General features: G+C 31.7%; 1 protein-coding gene across 3 annotated transcripts in view; it reads left to right on the top strand.

Annotated features, from left to right (window-relative positions):
- Positions 1-18,620, top strand: part of LOC143079397 (uncharacterized) — a 45,434-nt gene that overhangs the window by 5,710 nt on the left and 21,104 nt on the right. For all 3 annotated transcript variants that reach the window (XM_076254721.1, XM_076254713.1, XM_076254730.1), the window contains exons 2-4: positions 441-682; positions 7,496-7,769; positions 11,309-12,185. In XM_076254721.1, coding sequence (XP_076110836.1) covers positions 441-682; positions 7,496-7,769; positions 11,309-12,185 — 1,393 coding nt within the window. The remainder of the gene's footprint in view (positions 1-440; positions 683-7,495; positions 7,770-11,308; positions 12,186-18,620) is intronic.

Raw genomic sequence — 18,620 nt, 5'->3', positions numbered from 1 at the left:
ATTGATATCAACCATGCAGACTCTACATAAATATTGTTTTATATGTCTATACACTAGCTATAGCTGTAAACTGAAAGCATATTATCTTTAACATATCCTTGATAATGAAAAAGATGGCAAAGTTTATTCTCTTGGACAATTTAAAGTATATGCCATGTAACATTTCGATATTTATTTATTTAGAATAAATTGATTTTTAACGATAAATTTGTTTTCTTGTCATTAAATTATACTTCTATATGGCTAAATTATTCTTCTTGTTGCTAAGTTGTTTTTCTTGATGATTCTTGTCCCTAATAAGTGAGACCAAACAGCAACACTTTTAAGGAACCATTGTAAGAAAATTACTCTGATTAAGTCTAGATCTAGACTTTCTACTTTTTAATTCTTTTTGTTCTTAACATGCTTAAGATATAATGATATTTTTTTTGTTTTCAAAGGAATGATATTGAAGTCAGCTTTGGAAAAACATCCCCAAAAAATAGGAAAAAAGGAAATGATGGAGATGGAAAAGTGACAAAGTTTACCAAAACTAACCATGCACCCTTTAAATTCAGCAACAATGATTTACAGGTTTTCATGTTGGGTTTACCACAGAAGAAAACAATTTCTGGTTTTGTAGGGGATAAACTAAAGAAAAAGCTGACCAAATTAAAACATAGACAAGAAAATATTGAGAAAGGTAAAATTTGAATTACTAACTTATGATTACCTGAATGAAATGTTTCTACATGTATATCTTTTGTATTTTTAGCTCACTTGGCGTCCGTCGGTGTCCGTCAGCGTCTCCGTCGTTGTTAGCTTTTACAAAAATCTTCTCCTCTGAAACTACTGAGCCAAATTGAACCAAACTTGGCCACAATCATCATTGGGTATCTAGTTTAAAAAATGTGTGGTGTGACCTGGCCAACCAACCAAGATGGGCGCCACGGCTAAAAATAGAACATGAGGGTAAAATGCAGTTTTTGGCTTATAACTCAAAAACCAAAGTATTTCGAGGAAATCTGACAGGGGTAAAAATGTTGATCAGGTCAAGATCTATCTGCCCTGAAATTTTCAGATGAATCGGTCAACCCGTTGTTGGGTTGCTACCCCTGGAATTGGTAATTTTGAGGAAATTTTGCTGTTTTCTTGGTTATTATCTGGAATATTATTATAGATAGAGATAAACTGTAGACAGCAATAATGTTCAGCAAAGTTAGATTTACAAATAAGTCAACATGTCCGAAATGGTCAGTTGACCCCTTTAGGAGTTATTGCCCTTTATAGTCAATTTTTAACCATTTTTCGTAAATCTAAGTAATCTTTTACAAAAATCTTCTCCTCTGAAACTACTGGGCCAAATTAATCCAAACTTGGCCAACCTCATCTTTGGGGTATCTAGTTTGAAAAATGTGTCTGATGACCTGGCCATCCAACCAAGATGGCCGCCACGGCTAAAAATAGAACATGGGTAAAATGTAGATTTTGGCTTATAACTCTGAAACCAAAGCATTTAGAGCAAATCTGACAAGGAGTTATATTGTTAATCAAGTCAATATCTATCTGCCCTTAAATTTTTAGATGAATTGGACAACCGTAGTTATATGACGCGTCGTCTGAAGGCATTTTGTTTCCTGACAAGAATTTAAGAATAAGTAAATAGAAATCTCTTTTTAAACACAAGGTTTATTATGATCACAAATGGAAGGTTTGGATTGATTTGGGAAGGGGGGGTTATTGTCCCAACCGTTTAGGAATTAGAGGCCAAAAGGGGGCCCAAATAAGTATTTTTCTAGTTTCCAGACAATATAACTTGTTGAATGGTGTATGGATCTTTGAAATTATATCACAAGTTTCCATACTGCAAAGGGATGGTAAGAATAGACAATTTTCGAGTTCGATGCATTTCCATCAAAAACTCTGGTTTTAGTGAACGTCATTGTGCGTTTAGGGGCGTCGTCACTTCCATTGCAATGTTGAGCGAGTGGTTGGAAAACTATAATTCTATATTGTACGAATTATTCGGCAAATTGAATTCTCAAAATTGACAATCAACATTGCTGTCATTAGGGAACTGTCATTAAGTACCTACAAAACAACCATTATTTCTAGTTTATCCTGCACAATGACGATCACTAAGACACTTGACGAACGTAAATAGTGCAGGGATACAGGCGACCCCCTCTATCTGGTAAATGACGTCATAAAGGGCAGATTCCAAAAAGAAAAGAAAATTTCCGTCAAAAAGAACAAATTAAGAAAAATAATACTAACTGTTATTTGAATGATAATATGTGAATGTTTTATTGAATAGTAATGTTATATAAAGCAAACCAATTATTGGATATGATTGTTTCCATTAAAAGTAGAAATGATCACAACAAATTGAAAAATGTGAAATGTTTGACGGAAATTACTTCCCATTTTTTGACACAAGGTTCATGTTTTACAAGGCTTTAAGTTGACACTGGTATAATGGTTTTTATTAGTGTAGTCTGATTATTCACACATCTCTGTTTCCAAATCTTTTGCTTTTCTTTTGTTAAAAACATCTGTGATATGTATTTTTTTCAATTTCAAATACCTTACTTATTAGATGCTCGTCTGTCAATAAATGTTATGATAGCAACAGGTTCATAAAATCTTGCCACATCATTGTAGGTACTTATATAAGCCTGTTAAAATTGTATTTCATAATGTACATTATACATACACATTTTGGATCTTTCAATTTACTTTATTTAATCAATAGTTTTATCAAATCTGTTGCTAACATTATTTCTGTCAAACTTGTCATTTTATGTTAGCAACATTTGGATGTGCTACAAATTAGAGTTATCTGTCCTGGGTTAAAATCTTTTTAAATTTCAGGCAGCGGTAATTTGCAGGAGTTCTTAATATGACTTTCAACTAGGATAAGATCTCCAATGTTGGTTAAAAATCTCAAATATATATTGTCCGTCAAATTTATTTATGTTAGCACAATCTTATGTTAGCAACAAGTCCGTCAACATCTTATGTTAGCAACACTATTTAGTCTGTCAAATTTTATGTTAGCAACAATAATGTCCGTCAAATTTTATGTTAGCTACAAAAAAGTCTGTCAAATATTATGTTAGCAACAAAAAAGACTGTCAAATGTTATGTTAGCAACAAAAAAGTCCGTCAAATATTATGTTAGCAACAATAAAGTCCGTCAATTTTTATGTTAGCAACAACTTAATTTCTGTCAAATCTTATGTTAGCAGCATTGTTCATGTCTGTCAAATTTTATGTATGCAACTCCAAGATAATCCTTTTTAAAAGTTATTCCAATTCCTTTTTTATTGGTGCAGATGTTCAGAAATGTTTTATTCCAATTTGCCTTTCATATTAAATCAAGATATACATCCAAACCTTGAAAATACTGAAAATATCAAGATTTTTTGTGTTGCTAACATAAGAATTTTCCATCAAAATGTCTGTCAATTTTGTTATGATAGCAACATTTTTTTAAGGTGGTCTTTATTTAAAAAATATAATGTGAATAGATCTATTTTTTGTCAAAAAGTGTTTACTTATGTTTATGATTATGACTCAAACTGTTTAGGAATTAGGGGCAGAAAAGGGGAAAACAAGGGTGTTCTTCACAAAAGTCACTTCTCCCTATAATTCTGAAGTAGTGTGAGCCCTGTTCTTGTTAATGGATTAAATTCAAAACATAATTTAGAAGCAGTGTAAGGTAGGTTATTCAAACACAACATTGACAAACTACCTACCGTACACTGCTTTTAAATTATGTATTGAGAAATATTGTATTGTCTTGAGGTGATTAGCTGTCAATTTATTTTAAGAAGTTACTGTTTTAAAAATGCTGATGAAAGTAATTTAATTTTAGCCATGATTATGTATGTCATTTTCTATTTAAAGACTTTTATGATGTATTTAAACAGGTTATAATTTATGGTTGCAAACTCCATTGGAATTAGAATTGAGATTATGACCATTCACTCACCATATCTTGAGGGAAAGAGTTTTTTATACGACCGCAAAAATTGAAAATATTTTTGGTCGTATATTGGTATCATGTTGGCGTCATCGTCTGTTTGGTTTTTGGACATTTGGTTTTCGCACTCTTACTTTAGTAAAAGTAAATAGAAATCTATTAAATTTAAACACAAGGTTAATGACCATAAAAGGAAGGTTGGGATTGATTTGGGGAGTTTTGGTCCCGACAGTTTAGGAATTGGGGGCCAAAAAGGGCCCAAATAAGCATTTTTCTTGGTTTTCGCACATTACTTTAGAATAAGTAAACAGAAATCTATGAAATTTTAACATAAGGTCTATGACCACAAAAGGAAGGTTGGGATTGATTTTGGGAGTTTAAGTCCCAACAGTTTAGGAATGAGGGGCAAAAACCGGTCCCAAAATAAGCATTTTTCTTGGTTTTTGCACAATAACTTTAGTAAAAGTTAATAGAAATCTATGAAATTTTAACACAAGGTTTATGTCAACAAAAGGAAGGTTTGGATTGATTTGGGGAGTTTTGGTCCCAACGAATTAGGGGCCAAAAGGGTCCAAAATTAAACTTTGTTTGACTTCATCAAAAATTGAACTATTGGGGTTCTTTGATATATCGAATCTAACCGTGTATTTAGATTCTTAATTTTTGGTCCCATTTTCAAATTGGTATCCATTAAGGTTCAAAGGGTCCAAAATCAAACAGTTTGATTTGATTTTAACAAAAAATGAATTCTTGGGGTTCTTTGATATGCTGAATCTAAACATGTACTTAGTTTTTTGATTATGGGCCCAGTTTTCAAGGGGTAGGGGGCAGGTTAATAAAAAATTGGCGGGTGGGGACAATTTGTTCTCAAGATTTCTAAAATTAAAAAGATAATTTCTTCAAATAGTTTTTTTTGCCCCAAAAAGGGGGAGAGGGTGGTCAAATTTGCAACTGCATAGTATATTTCTCAAAAGCAAAAAAAAATAAGAAACATCAAATCACATTACCAATTCAAGTTCTTTGACTACAGTTGTTCTGTGTCAGAACCCTATTATACATGTGTCAAATATTTAATTACAATCCATATTCAGACCTGTATCAAGTGCGTATATTGTGTTCAGGATTAAACCTCTGTGGTGGTATCAAACTGCACTCAGCGAAGCAATTTATTGCAGTTCTCCTCAATATTGTTGTTCATTGCACATGCAAAATATGACAACATAACCCAGTTTTCTGTTAAACTATAAATGATGATTAAATATTTTATTTATAGAGGGTAAAGATAGTTTATAGTTAAACAGGTAGGGAACACTACCTTACAGTTCTTGTAACCTTAGGCTTTAGTCGCGTGGAACTCATGTCACCGATCAGTCAGACTTATAGTATAAATATTTGACTGATGGGATGGATCAGACAGATCGGACTCTTTGACCTTTCTGATGAATTGAACTCTACTACATTGCATTATAAACTAATAAAAATTACGGAATCTTAGTTTCGTTTCACCTAATTGAAATGGCGACATGGAAAATACGAAACGTCCTAGTACAAAGATCAACATTTTTATGGCCCTGCAACGAAGTTGTCGATGCCATATAGTTTTTACCCTTGTCCGTCATGTCCGTAATTCCGTCATTTTGTCATTCTGTCATTCCTCAAAAAAAACTATTATCACGTTGATTTTTGTTATGTGAGTTAAACATGATGAGTTACAGATCAAGTTTCAATTTCATTCAGCTCCGCTAATTTTTTGCCGAAATTACGGGCTATTGACTTTAATAAATCGCTGAAAATCACAGTTATACAGACCTTTGTATATTGGTATGATATTGGCGTCGTTGTCGTCCGAAGACACATTGGTTTTCCCACTATAACTTTAGTTTAAGTAACTAGAAATCTATGAAATTTAAACACAAGGTTTATGATCACAAAAGGAAGGTTGGGATTGATTTTGGGAGTTTTGGTCCCAACAGTTTAGGAATTAGGGGCAAAAAAAAGGGCCCAAATAAGCATTTTTCTTGGTTTTCGTTCAATAGCTTTAGTATAATTAAATAGAAATCACTGAAATATATACACAAGGTTTATGACCACAAAAGGAAGGTTGGGATTGATTTTGGGAGTTTTGGTCCCAACAGTTTAGGAATAAGGGACCAAAAAGGGGCCCAAATAAGCATTTTTCTTGGTTTTCTCACCATAACTTTAGTATAAGTAAAAAGAAATCTATGAAATTTAAACACAAGGTTTATGACCATAAAAGGAAGGTTGAGATTGAGTTTTGGTCCTAACAATTTAAGAATTAGGGGCCCAAAGGGTTCAAAATTAAACTTTGTTTGATTTCATCAAAAATTGAATAATTGGGGTTCTTTGATATGCCGAGTCTAACTGTGTATGTAGATTCTTAATTTTTGGTCCCATTTTCAAATTGGTCTACATTAAGGTCCAAAGGGTCCAAAATTAAACTTAGATTGATTTTAACAAATAATGAATTCTTGAGGTTCTTTGATATGCTGAATCTAAACATGTACTTAGATTTTTGATTATGGGCCCAGTTTTCAAGTTGGTCCAAATCGGGGTCCAAAATTAAACTTTGTTTGATTTCAACAAAAATTGAATTCTTGGGGTTCTTTGATGTGCTGAATCTAAACATGTACTTAGATTTTTGATTATGGGCCCAGTTTTTAAGTTGGTCCAAATCGTGGTCCAAAATTGAACTTTGTTTGATATCAACAAAAATTGAATCCTTGGGGTTCTTTGATATGCTGAATCTGCTGAATCTAAACATGTATTTAGATTTTTGATTATAGGCCCAGTTCTCAAGTTGGTCCAAATCGGGGTCCAAAATTAAACTTTGTTTGATTTCAACAAAAATTGAATATATGGTGAATCTAACCATGTATTTAGATTTTTGATATTTGGGCCCGGTTATCATATTTGGTCCACATTGAGGTCTAAAGTGTCCAAAATTGAACTTTATTTAATTTCATAAAAAATTGAATTTTTGGGGTTCTTTGATATGCTGGATCTAGCCATGTATTTAGATTTTGGATATTGGACCATTATAGGTAAATGTTCAATTTAAAATTTTTAAGTTTTTAAGTTTAAGTTCTTAAGGGGTTAATGGAAAAATAAAGAAAATGAATTCCAAATTATAAAACTATATTGGAGCTGCCACTTTTTTGCCTGCAGTTTTGACTGGGTATCTTCAATATGGTGTCTCAGATTTCATAAAAAATCAAAAGAATAATTTTATCTAGTTATCTCTTGTGAATTGAGTTTGCAAACTTCATTGAAGGTTTATGAAAGAATAAAATACAATAGAAAATATCTTAGACACCCTTTTGTAGGTCAAAAGTTACAGGAATCTATAAAATAGTTTAAAGTTGTCTGATTGGGGGTGAAAAAATCTTTGTATTGTGGTGACATTTTTATTCAAAAATTTGCATTATAATATGAAATTAGCATATAGACAAGACATATGTATATATATATATAAACCTCTTTTGTCTTCATTTTGTTGTTGTATTGTAGAAGAAATGGAGAAAAAGTTTCTCAAGGATGACAGTTTAGAAGAAAAATATCAGAAACGAAAGAAAAATAAAAAGATGAGGTCATCTAATGATGAAGAACCTTGTTCCAAAATAAAGATGGTTGGAAACACAAAGAAAAAAGAAAAAGCAATGGACATTGTGTACTCTGCAGAGGCTTTGAGAAAGATGCTATTTGAAAAAAATAATCTTACAAAAAATCAAAAGAAAAATCTCAAGAAAAAGCTGCATAGATTTATTATGAAAGAGGAAATTGGGTATGTTTTACAAGAGTTAATGTTTATAAAGTTAGTGTGAATACTATTCATATAGACCAGTAAAATACTGATATTATTATACCCCACTTTAAATGTTTTACCTCTGTCTGTCCATCCGTCAGTCCATGAATATGAAGTCAGCCTCATAATAATAAAGAAACAAGTTGGCAAGAAGAGGGACACAATTGGTTCCCATTGGAATTCCGACAGTCTGTTGAAAAACACGTCCTCCAAACATAAGAAATATGTTGTCAATCAAGAAATCAAGCAAAATGTCAGGTTCAGAGAATTTTTTGTTTGAATCAGAGTGATTCTTTTCAAAGTAGGATTTATCCCTCCCCAAGACGAGATACTTAATTCTACGTTTGCCATTCTTTTTATTGAAACAAAGTAATACCAACTCTTTCAATTTGTCCCTTAGTTTGGAAAGGGAAAATACATGTGTAAAGTATAGAAAAGTCAAATGTTTTAATACTATTGCAAGATGAGAGAGTCTTATAATAGATTGTATGTACTCTAAAAGATCTTTGGAATTTTTTAGTACAAGTTTTGTATGCCAACAGGGGCATCATCTGTGTCCATGGGGACACATTCTCCCATAGATTTTTTAAATTTTATATTTTAATTTTTTGAGTTGTTTTTTTTTTTCATTATAAAAGGGGGATTTTCCCGATTTCAGACAATAACTCAAAAATGCTTTCACCAATTTGCAAGAAACTTTGGTGAATTGTTTATATATATGTATTGATGTCAGTTCTCTTTTGTTTTCTCATAAAATTTAGATTTTAAGTTTTAGTGTTACAAGGTATAAAGTAAAAACACAAAATTACTGAACTCCGAGGAAAATTCAAAAAGGAAAGTCCAAAATCAAAAGTCCAAACACATCAAAAGAATGGATAACAACTGTCATATTCCTGACTTTGGTACAGGCATTTTCTAATGTAGAAAATGGTGGATTGAACCTGGTTTTATGTGATTTTATTAATAAAAAGGGGGGATTTTCCAGTATTCAAACAAATTGCTTTGAGCAGTTATCATGAAACTTTGTTGACTGTTATCTTTTAAAATAACCTCCCTTGAGTTTTTCATGAATTTCTGATATGACATTGAGAAGTTATCTAACTATATTCTTTGAATTAGCGACCGGCATATCATGCCCTCATGCATATTTTGCTTGTTTGAACTGTTTAACATTTATCATTTTAGGGCTGTTTATAGCTGACAGAGTTTTGCTCATTGTTGAAGGCTATATGGTGACCTATAGTTGGAAACTTCTATGTCATAAGGTCTCTGGGGAAGAGTTGTCTCATTGGCAATCATACCATATCTTCTTATTTTTATATGCTTTGGATCAATTAATTTGGTAACATTAAAATTGCAAGAAACTAAGATATCCCAAGAAAATATCTCAGGAAGTCCCAGGAAGGTCTTTGGATATCCCAGGATATCCAAATAGATTCTTGCAAGGGTTGTTTCATATAATTTTAAAAATAATTGTTGTCTGATATTATATTTGGAACAGGGGTGAAGAAGATTAGGGTGGGAATTTTGATAGGCACTGGAAATGTTGGGGTATATTGGAATGGACAATTTTTGCATTGCAATAGGTTACCAGAACCCGTTTTCCAAAATCAGTTTAAGGTGTCATACCACCAATTACTCCCTCAAATTTAGAACGTATGTGAAAGTAGGCCTACTCGGACAAAAAAAAGTGCATTTGATGTCATTGTTCACCTAAACTAACCAACAAATTTGCAGAAATGAAAGTTTTGTTGAAAGAAAAATATATTAAGACCATTTTGAGCCAAAATTTACCTGTCTATGAGTTTGCATTAAAAATTGAGGATTAATGCGCTCCATAGTATACTAATTTAAGATTTCCAGAAAACCAGGGGTTATTTTTAGTGGTACCTCCTTTCGGAAGCTCTCTGCTTTCTTAAATGATTTTGAATGTATATTGAAAATTGGCATGCAGAAAGGTGACACCTGTACAATTCAGGATATACCTAGTTTCTATGAAGTTAAACTTAAGGTAAACTATTTAGAAAGCTGTGAAAATTGCAAAATTTGGTTGAACAGATAGGGACTTTTAATTCGTGGTATGACACCTTAAGAGTTGCTGTAAGAGTGCTCAGAATGGTCACTGCAGTCTCTCTCCATACATAGAAAGTATTTCAGTTGTTGAAGTTGTCTGTCATATTTGTTTAACTTATTGTTTTGTCACAAATCATGCCTTTGATTTTTATATGCCTGTTGAAGTAAAGATGCATAAATCTGCTTGATTTGGACTCTAGTTGATATTTGTCTCATTGGCAATCATATCACATTCTTATATATACATCCTGCACAGCTAAACAGATGCCCCTTGTTATCATGAGTTGGATGGGAGATGTCCAGACATTCATGACAATATTTCTATACTTTATTCAACCCATTCAGTGATGAAATACTGTTAAATGATACATGTACTATAAGCAATAGGTCATTTCATTAAATTGTTTTTATACAACAGCAAAATTTCATATATTGGTAGCAGGTTGTCATCAGTGCTGTCCGAACACATTTGGTTTCCTGACAATAACTTTAGTATAAATAAACAGAAATCTATCAAATTTAAACACAAAGTTTATAACCACAAAAGGAAGGTTGGGATTGCTCTTTGGGGTAATGAGGCCAATAGTTTAGGAATAAGGGGCCAAATGGGGGCCCAAATAAGCATTTTGTAGTTTTCAGACAATAACTGGTGAAACAGTGTATGAATCTCTCTGAAATTATTCCACAAGTTTCCATACCACAAATGGTTAGGATTGGCTTTGGGGGGGGTTATGGCTCAAACAGTAAGGAATTAGGGGCAAAAAAGGGAGCAAAACAAGGGTTTCCTGGTTAATGGAGAATTAGGTAATCACAATGTTATGTTTGAATTACCTCCCTTACACTGCTTTATAAAATATGTATAAAGAAATGTATTGTCTTGGTGATTAGCTGTCAATATATTTTTAGAATATATATAGGAAGATGTGGTGTGAGTGCCAAAGAGACAACTCTCCATCCAAATAACATTTATAAAAGTAAACCATTATATTATAAAAAAGAAATTGTGGGCGGTAGTATGTAGCTGCACTCTGCAAAGCAATTTATTAGTCAATTGTAAAGATTTGTTGTTATGTGACTGTGTTTCTCAAATACTATAAGCAAAAGGTCAACTATATTTGGTGATTGGAATGTTTGTTAGCATGGTTAGGGAGCTATACCATTTGATTTTTATTTGCCGATAATGTGGGTGCTAAGATGAAATTGGAAAATAAAGGCAGAACAGGAGTTTTACATAAAAAAAAAGGGCAGGATCAGGCACTTTGCAAAAAAAAAAAGTCAGGATGACAATTTATGTATAAAAAAAAGTCAGGATAATTAACAAACACAAAAAAAGTCGGGATCAAATCCAGAAAAAAATAAAATTGCAGGAGAGAAATAACAGCATAAAAAATGCAGGGCAATATTTTTCATCCATTTGATTTTCTGATTTTCATTCTCTGTTGTAGGAAAAATGGTTTCGAGTCATCTATTAATATGGATGCTAAAACAGATGAACCTCAGATCACTGAAAAAGGAAACAAGGAAAAACAACATGAAAATGGTGAGAAAAAAATCAGTGACAAATTTGAAAATAGAAAGAACGTATTGAAAACAACTGATGATGAAGGTTCTTCTGCTGATATTAGCAACAATATTAAAAAGAGAAAGAAAAAAATGTCAGTTGGAAGTGATGAAAATCAGTCTGGAACTGTGCTTAAAAAGAAAGCGAAGAAAAGGAAAGAGGTCCTTTCATATTTAAATGATACATCAATTTTAGACATGTCTATAACTGCAAAAATCCCAGAAATTCAGACACCAAGTAAAAATTTAAAGCATACCAAAAGTTGCTGTGAATTTTCAGAAGACCAGACAGAATTGAAACAAAACAAACATAGCTTAAAAAGAAAATGTGAGAAAGAAATTTACACATTGACAAGTGACATAAAACAAATTGATGATGGCCAGAAAGTGAAAAGCAAGGATAGAATAAATAATGAATTGAATTGCAAAGCTTTATGGAGTGAATCCTTAAATACTACAGATAATACAGGTGAATTTTGTAATGTGAAATTACACAGAAAGAGGAAAACAATTAAAGATCAAGAAAACAATCTGCACAACATGCACAATGGATGTGAAGTTAGAAATGACATAATTATAAATAACTATGGAATGGTTAATAATCAAGATGGAGAAAAAATGAGTAGACCAATTAATAACAAATATAAAGATAATAGTAAACATGAAGAGTTAATAGATATAACATGTTCAGAGGAAACAACCAGTCAAGATGAGAAGTATAGCATTGATAAAAAAGGCAGTTACATAAGAAAAGAGGAAGAGGTTAGATTTTTTGAATTTTGAGCTTATCTTCCATTTTTGTGCCATTATGAGTCTTGACTTTCCCCTACAGAAAAAAAAGTTGAGGGCCAGTTGATGGCCATGTGGCGGACAGTTGAGGGCTAGCTGTTTTAAGCAAAATAGTTGAGGGCTAGGTGTTGAGTATCTTAGCTCAACTCAAACCTGGCCTAACACTGTATGTTGGATAGATGTCGCTCAACTGGCCCTCAAATGAAGCTGACCATTAAGTTGAGGAAAAGTTGAGCAATTGATCTTTGGTTTTCATATAGATGAGCAAAAGTTGAGCATTCAGACTTTGAAATTTTTGTAGTTGAAGAAAAGTTGTTTTTTGTCGAGCCTTCGACTTAAGTCGATAATGTGAGACATAGCGATCTACATTCCGTCGGCGTTGGCGTCGTCGTCTGCGGCGGCGGCGTCCACAAATGTTCACTCTGTGGTTAAAGTTTTTGAAATTTTAATAACTTTCTTAAACTATCCTTGAATTGTACGAAACTTGGACAGAAGCTTGTTTATAGTCATCAGATAGTATCCAGAAGTAAATTTTGTAAAAATAAAATTCCATTTCAGGCCTCGACAATAACGCTTGTCCAATTGTCCGGTACCAGAGGGAAAAAAGTTGGACAAGTAAAAGCTGTATCAAGCTTGTCCGTTGGGACAAGTGCAATAATTCTGCAGAAAATAAATTTAATCCAATTTTGATGAACAAAGTAATTATAAACAAAAAATATTAATTTGACATGTTTCTGTATTCTGTTTATTCAAGTGCAAAACCTTTTTCTTCGACATGTTTACTTGCAATCGATAATTTTTAACTGGTTCTTTGTCAAGAACTTTTTAACAGGTAAAAGGTATACTATTCTCGGAAACCAGTCTTACTAATCCGAATCAATGATGCGCTTTGTAGATAAGGTAACTTTACAGGACAGTAAGTTCATCACCTCGAAAGATTCAGCTCCAAGTCTAATAGACAGTTTGGCACCGTAGGAGACATATTTAGTAGACATGATTGATAGACAGTTTGACAAGGCAGGAGACATTTCGTGACCAAGACAAATCAGTACCTCATTTTGCTACCTTATTTTGTTCCTTATAATAAATACCATACCGGTAATTTTTTCACAAAAATATTTATTTTTAATAGAATTTTTTTGGACAAGTAACAATTTCGTTTGGACAAGTAAATTTTGGTATGTACTTGTCCTACAGGACAAGTTGAAAACAAAGTTATTGTAGAGGCCTGAGAGTTGAGGGCAAGGTCATTAAAAGTTGAGGGCTAGGTGGCCAATAGATGAGGGCCAGATCATTAAAAGTTGAGGGCTAGGTCTTTAAAAGGTTATCATTATGTGGTAATTGCAAACTGATGACTACACATTGTAGAAAAAATAAATTTAAATTGTGTATTTTTATATAGCCAAAATACTGCTGAAAGATCTCAACTCACAACAGACTACATGAATGCTTTTATCCTTGCTTTTTAGAAGTTATCTAGCAAATAAGAATTGATCTCTAGTTTTATACCAAATTCATTATATTACAATATTCTTATTGTATTAGTAATACTTTCTTAAATAAATTGTCTTAATAATAAAATAAATATGTCTCCTGTCTTACACATTTTGACAATGTATAAATTAATGCATAAATATATTGTCTCAATTTTTTCCTCACTCTTTAACATTGTTTAAAGTTTATAAAGAAAACACTTTAAATATTACTATTTTGAACTAAAAGAGCATAATTATACACTTATTCAAAATGGTGGAAATCAAATCTAATCCAATGTACTTACCAAAAGATGTTTCCAGAAATATGTGTTACATTTTTTTTTAATAGTGGGGCGAGTTGGTGAAAAAGTAGGGCGATTTGGAATGGGGCGTTTTGCCAGTGGGGCGATTTGTCCTGCTTCCCACAAACAACATTTTCCAAAAGACCAAAACGGTGAAAAGGTATATTTTAACAAAACAGGTATTAGTTCAGAAAAAGCTATTGTTAAAGATTTATTTTTCATTTGTCATGCTCATTTCATATAACCTAGCTTTTAACTAAATTTACATCTTTTTCCAAAGATTTGATATCCACATGTTAATCTATTATACATAATTTGAATTTCACAAATTTGTCTATCATGGAGGCTGTTATAATACTTCATAATTTGATACTAAATTATTGAAATCCAAGAGCTACTGACCTTCCCCATGTAACCTATACCAGGGCAACCGTTCTTAAAATCCTGGCCTACAACTATTGAAATGTAAAGTAACGCCTTATACCCTAGAATTTGGAATTTCTCGTTATTGGTCTATTGCTGGTTAGATCCATCCACTCATTTTAAAATAACACAGACAATTAATGGAGAGAATTCGGCATAAAAAATATCAAAACCCTGATACTTTAACTATAAAATATACATGCTCCAAGTCAGGAACCGGGACACTAGTGCATTTCATAATTATTTTATTTTTTTGGCAAAAAAAAGGTCAAAAAAATTCATCAATTCTACGCCCCCTCTTTCAAATACCCTGGAAACGCCCCTGATATAGGAAGACCTGGATGATTCATTCTTTGTATATAGATGCCTCATGTTACAAAGTCTCTATCAGTCACATGTCCAATGTCATTGACCTCATTTTCATGGTTCAGTGCCTTCTGAAAAAAAAAATTGTAATGTTAAATTCTCTCTTATAAATTATAAGTAATAGGATAAGTAATATATATAACACGCCTTTTACGAATTAACTTATTTAATTCCCGAAAAGTGTAGCTTTGGGTGGATTAAATATGTTAATGAGTAAGGTGTGTCTATATATGATTTGTAACATTAATGGGCTATAACACATATCTATATATGATTTGTAACATTAATGGGCTATGACACATATCAAAGGTTAAACCCTGACCAATAAAGATTTACTGCACTTTTCAATATGTCCATCAAATAGTGGCGTGATACTATATCTGATTTCCAGAAAATTAAAACATGCAGCAGATGTCAGTTGGATTTGTTTGTCCGATAAAGGTTACTGTTTAAAATTAAAAGAATTGTTGCCGTGGGATTCATACTCGATAGTCATTTATGTGTTATTGAATATGTTTTCTTCCAAAAATTCTTAAAAAAAGGGGGGTGGGTGGGCTGGCAGGGTAATGCAAAATTTTATTCTCTGTTTATTTGCCCTCAAATCCGAAAAAAAAGACGTACAGTTTCTAAGAAAGTTGTAATAAAAAGTAACATATCACTAATACCAAATATATTTAGGTAAATCAAAATATTGAATTTCTTTAATTCCCCAAAACTGGCGGGGAAGTCTTAGATCGTTTAATTGATTGCAAAGGTTGGGTGTTGAATGCGTGCAAGGTACAGGGACAAATGTTTGAAGCATTTTCAATATACGGAAATAGACCTTTATGAAATTAAGAAAATTACTAAACAAGTGCCATATTATGAGTTCTCTAATTTTTGTGCTATTTTCACATTTCCTGACCGGTGTGAAAAATCTGTTCTCGGCAAATGATTAGTCAAAACTTGAATATGACGTCTAAATGTTTTGTTTTCTTCTGAATTTTCCTATTGTGACGTCATGAAAAAAGGCAACCATGCCTGATGACGTCGCATATAAAGAACAAAAGTTTCTGAAAATCTTTGAAAAAGAAGGATAAAAAGGACAGTTAAATTTCAGTTATTTAAAGATCTCGGCAACCCTCACGCTTTAAGTAATAAAATTAAACTCAACTGTCTTGAGTGGATAAATATCGTAATACACTTGTTGCAGTGTAGGAATCTATATTTATCTACGTTCATATCCCAGTAGATATGGATATTTTAATACCCTGAAGTATCCAAGTTCACCCTGGATATTTTAACACCTTACAGGGTACCGAAAGGTGTTAAAATATCCATAACTATGGATATGAACGTAGATAACGAATTTATCTTAGTCTAAATCTGGCGATTTTTAGAGAAATTCGACAACAAAGTTTAACGTAAAAGTAACGTTTTTTTCATTTTTTAAATATGTTTTATTGAAATTTGGGATTTTGACATATTTTTAACTGGGTGTAGGGTACTACCATTGTTTCACATGTCAATGTGACTGAATGTTTTTGAAATAAAGCATATTGTATATTGTATTGTATTGTATTGTATCATTCAAAAAAAGATTGGGTAAACTTTAAAAAGTGGCGTAATAAAACAACGTCGTTAATATTTAATGCAAAAAAGGAATATTACTAAAACGCCATAACTAGTTCCAAAAATAGTAAAGAACTTTGGAATCATATTAAAGAGTTAAATCCAAAAGAGGATAATATTTTTCCACCTAAAATGCAGTATGAAAATCAAACGGTTTATAACAACCAAGATATTGTAAATACTCTTAATGTTCATTTTTCATCCGTAGCTGAAAAACTTATTGGAAATAATACTTCAGATATGGATTTTTCTATGCTACAAAATTTTACTAGTGAAAAATTAAAGAAAACTGAAAATTTTCATTTAAAACTCATTTCCATTGGAGAGGTGTGTTCTGAACTAAAACATCTTAATATTAATAAATCTGCAGGTTTAGATGGAATAGGTCCCAAATTTTTAAAGCTAAGTGCAGAAATAATATCCCCATCATTAACTTTTTTAATAAACAAAAGTATAACTTCAAATCGTTTTCCGCAAAAATTAAAACTTGCAAGAGTAACTGCTATACATAAAGGAGGACCAAGAGATATTCCCTCAAATTATCGTCCAATTTCTATTTTGAATACCATATCTAAAATTTTCGAAAGACATGTATGTACACAGTTATATGAATTCCTTAACAATAAAAAATTGTTACATATCGCCCAGTCAGGTTTCAGACAAGGTCATTCCTGCCAAACAGCGCTAACTAAACTAATTGACGAATGGTTAAAATATTTAGATAATGGAGAAATAGTTGGTACAGTGTTTTTAGATTTCAGTAAGGCTTTTGACCTTATTAACCATGCCATACTTTTAGAAAAATTAAAATTTTATCATATCGGAAAACATATAATAGATTGGATAAAATCATATTTGTCTGACATCCAAGAAGAAGTCCAATACGCTAACATTAAATCTGATAAATCGTTTGTAAAGTATGGAGTGCCTCAAGGTTCTATTTTAGGTCCACTGTTATTTTTAATATATATAAATGATTTACCACTTCATGTTAAACAATCCAATATGGATTTATATGCTGATGATTCAACATTGCATTTTCATTATAAAAACATTGAAAAAATAAACAGCATATTGCAAAATGATTTAAATGCTATACAATCTTGGTGTAACAATAACAGTATGAAAATCAATTCACAAAAAACTAAGTGTATGAAATTGGGTTCAAAACAAAAACTTAAACAACTATCAGAATTATGTATTACCGTCAACGAAACATGTATTGAGAATGTTTATTCTTTCAAATTACTTGGAATAGACATTGATGAAAATTTAAGCTGGGAAGATCATGTTGATCGTATATGTAAAATTATCTCATCTAAAGTATCACTTTTATATAAAATTAAAGTATATTTGCCAATACACACAAGGCAACTATTTTATAATGCATATATTCTACCATATATAGACTATTGTAGTTCAGTTTGGGGAAATTTATTACAAAAAGATTCAGATAGAATCATAAAACTTCAAAAAAGAGTAGCAAGAATTATACTGGAATGCGATATTTCTATTCCATCTAATTTCATGTTTTCTTCTTTAAAATTGCTATCTTTTACCAAAAGAATAAAATACCAACAATCAATTCTAATTTATAAAATTGTAAATGGGCTAACACCTGATTACTTAGCAATACTAAATATTGATGATGTGCAACGCTACAACTTACGATCTGTCTCTAATAATGATCTTTTTGTTCCAAGACCAAATACAAATTTTTATAAAAAATCTTTTCATTATTCTGCAACCAAAGTATGGAATAATTTACCACTCGAAATAAAAAAATGTCCTAATGTGGAATTATTCAAGAAACATAAAAATCATTTTCTTGAAAATTATATGAAAGTCAAATAATTTGTTTTCCTCTAACAAAACTATATCAAATATTGTCATTTATTACCCTTTGTAAATTTCAATTATTGAATTGTGTATATACTAGTAATATATATTTAATGTATGAATGTATGAATGTTAACTGTATGCATGTATTTTGTTTGGGGGCCTCAATGAAAATTAGACTATTTCTAATTGAGTTACCCTCTTTAAATAAAGAATTTATTATTATTATTATTATTATATTATTGTTACATCATAGATGTCGTGACGTCAACGGGGGTCATTTGCAAAGCTAGGTCAGTAGTCCCATTCATTGACAATGTGGAAGAATAGTGATGCATTTACTAAAACGAGTGCAAATAATCGACATAATAAGATAAAATCGTTAGTTATAC

Source organism: Mytilus galloprovincialis, chromosome 1 (assembly GCF_965363235.1).
Source record: "Mytilus galloprovincialis chromosome 1, xbMytGall1.hap1.1, whole genome shotgun sequence".
NCBI lineage: Eukaryota > Metazoa > Mollusca > Bivalvia > Mytilida > Mytilidae > Mytilus > Mytilus galloprovincialis.
This window is presented reverse-complemented; position numbering and strand designations above follow the sequence as displayed.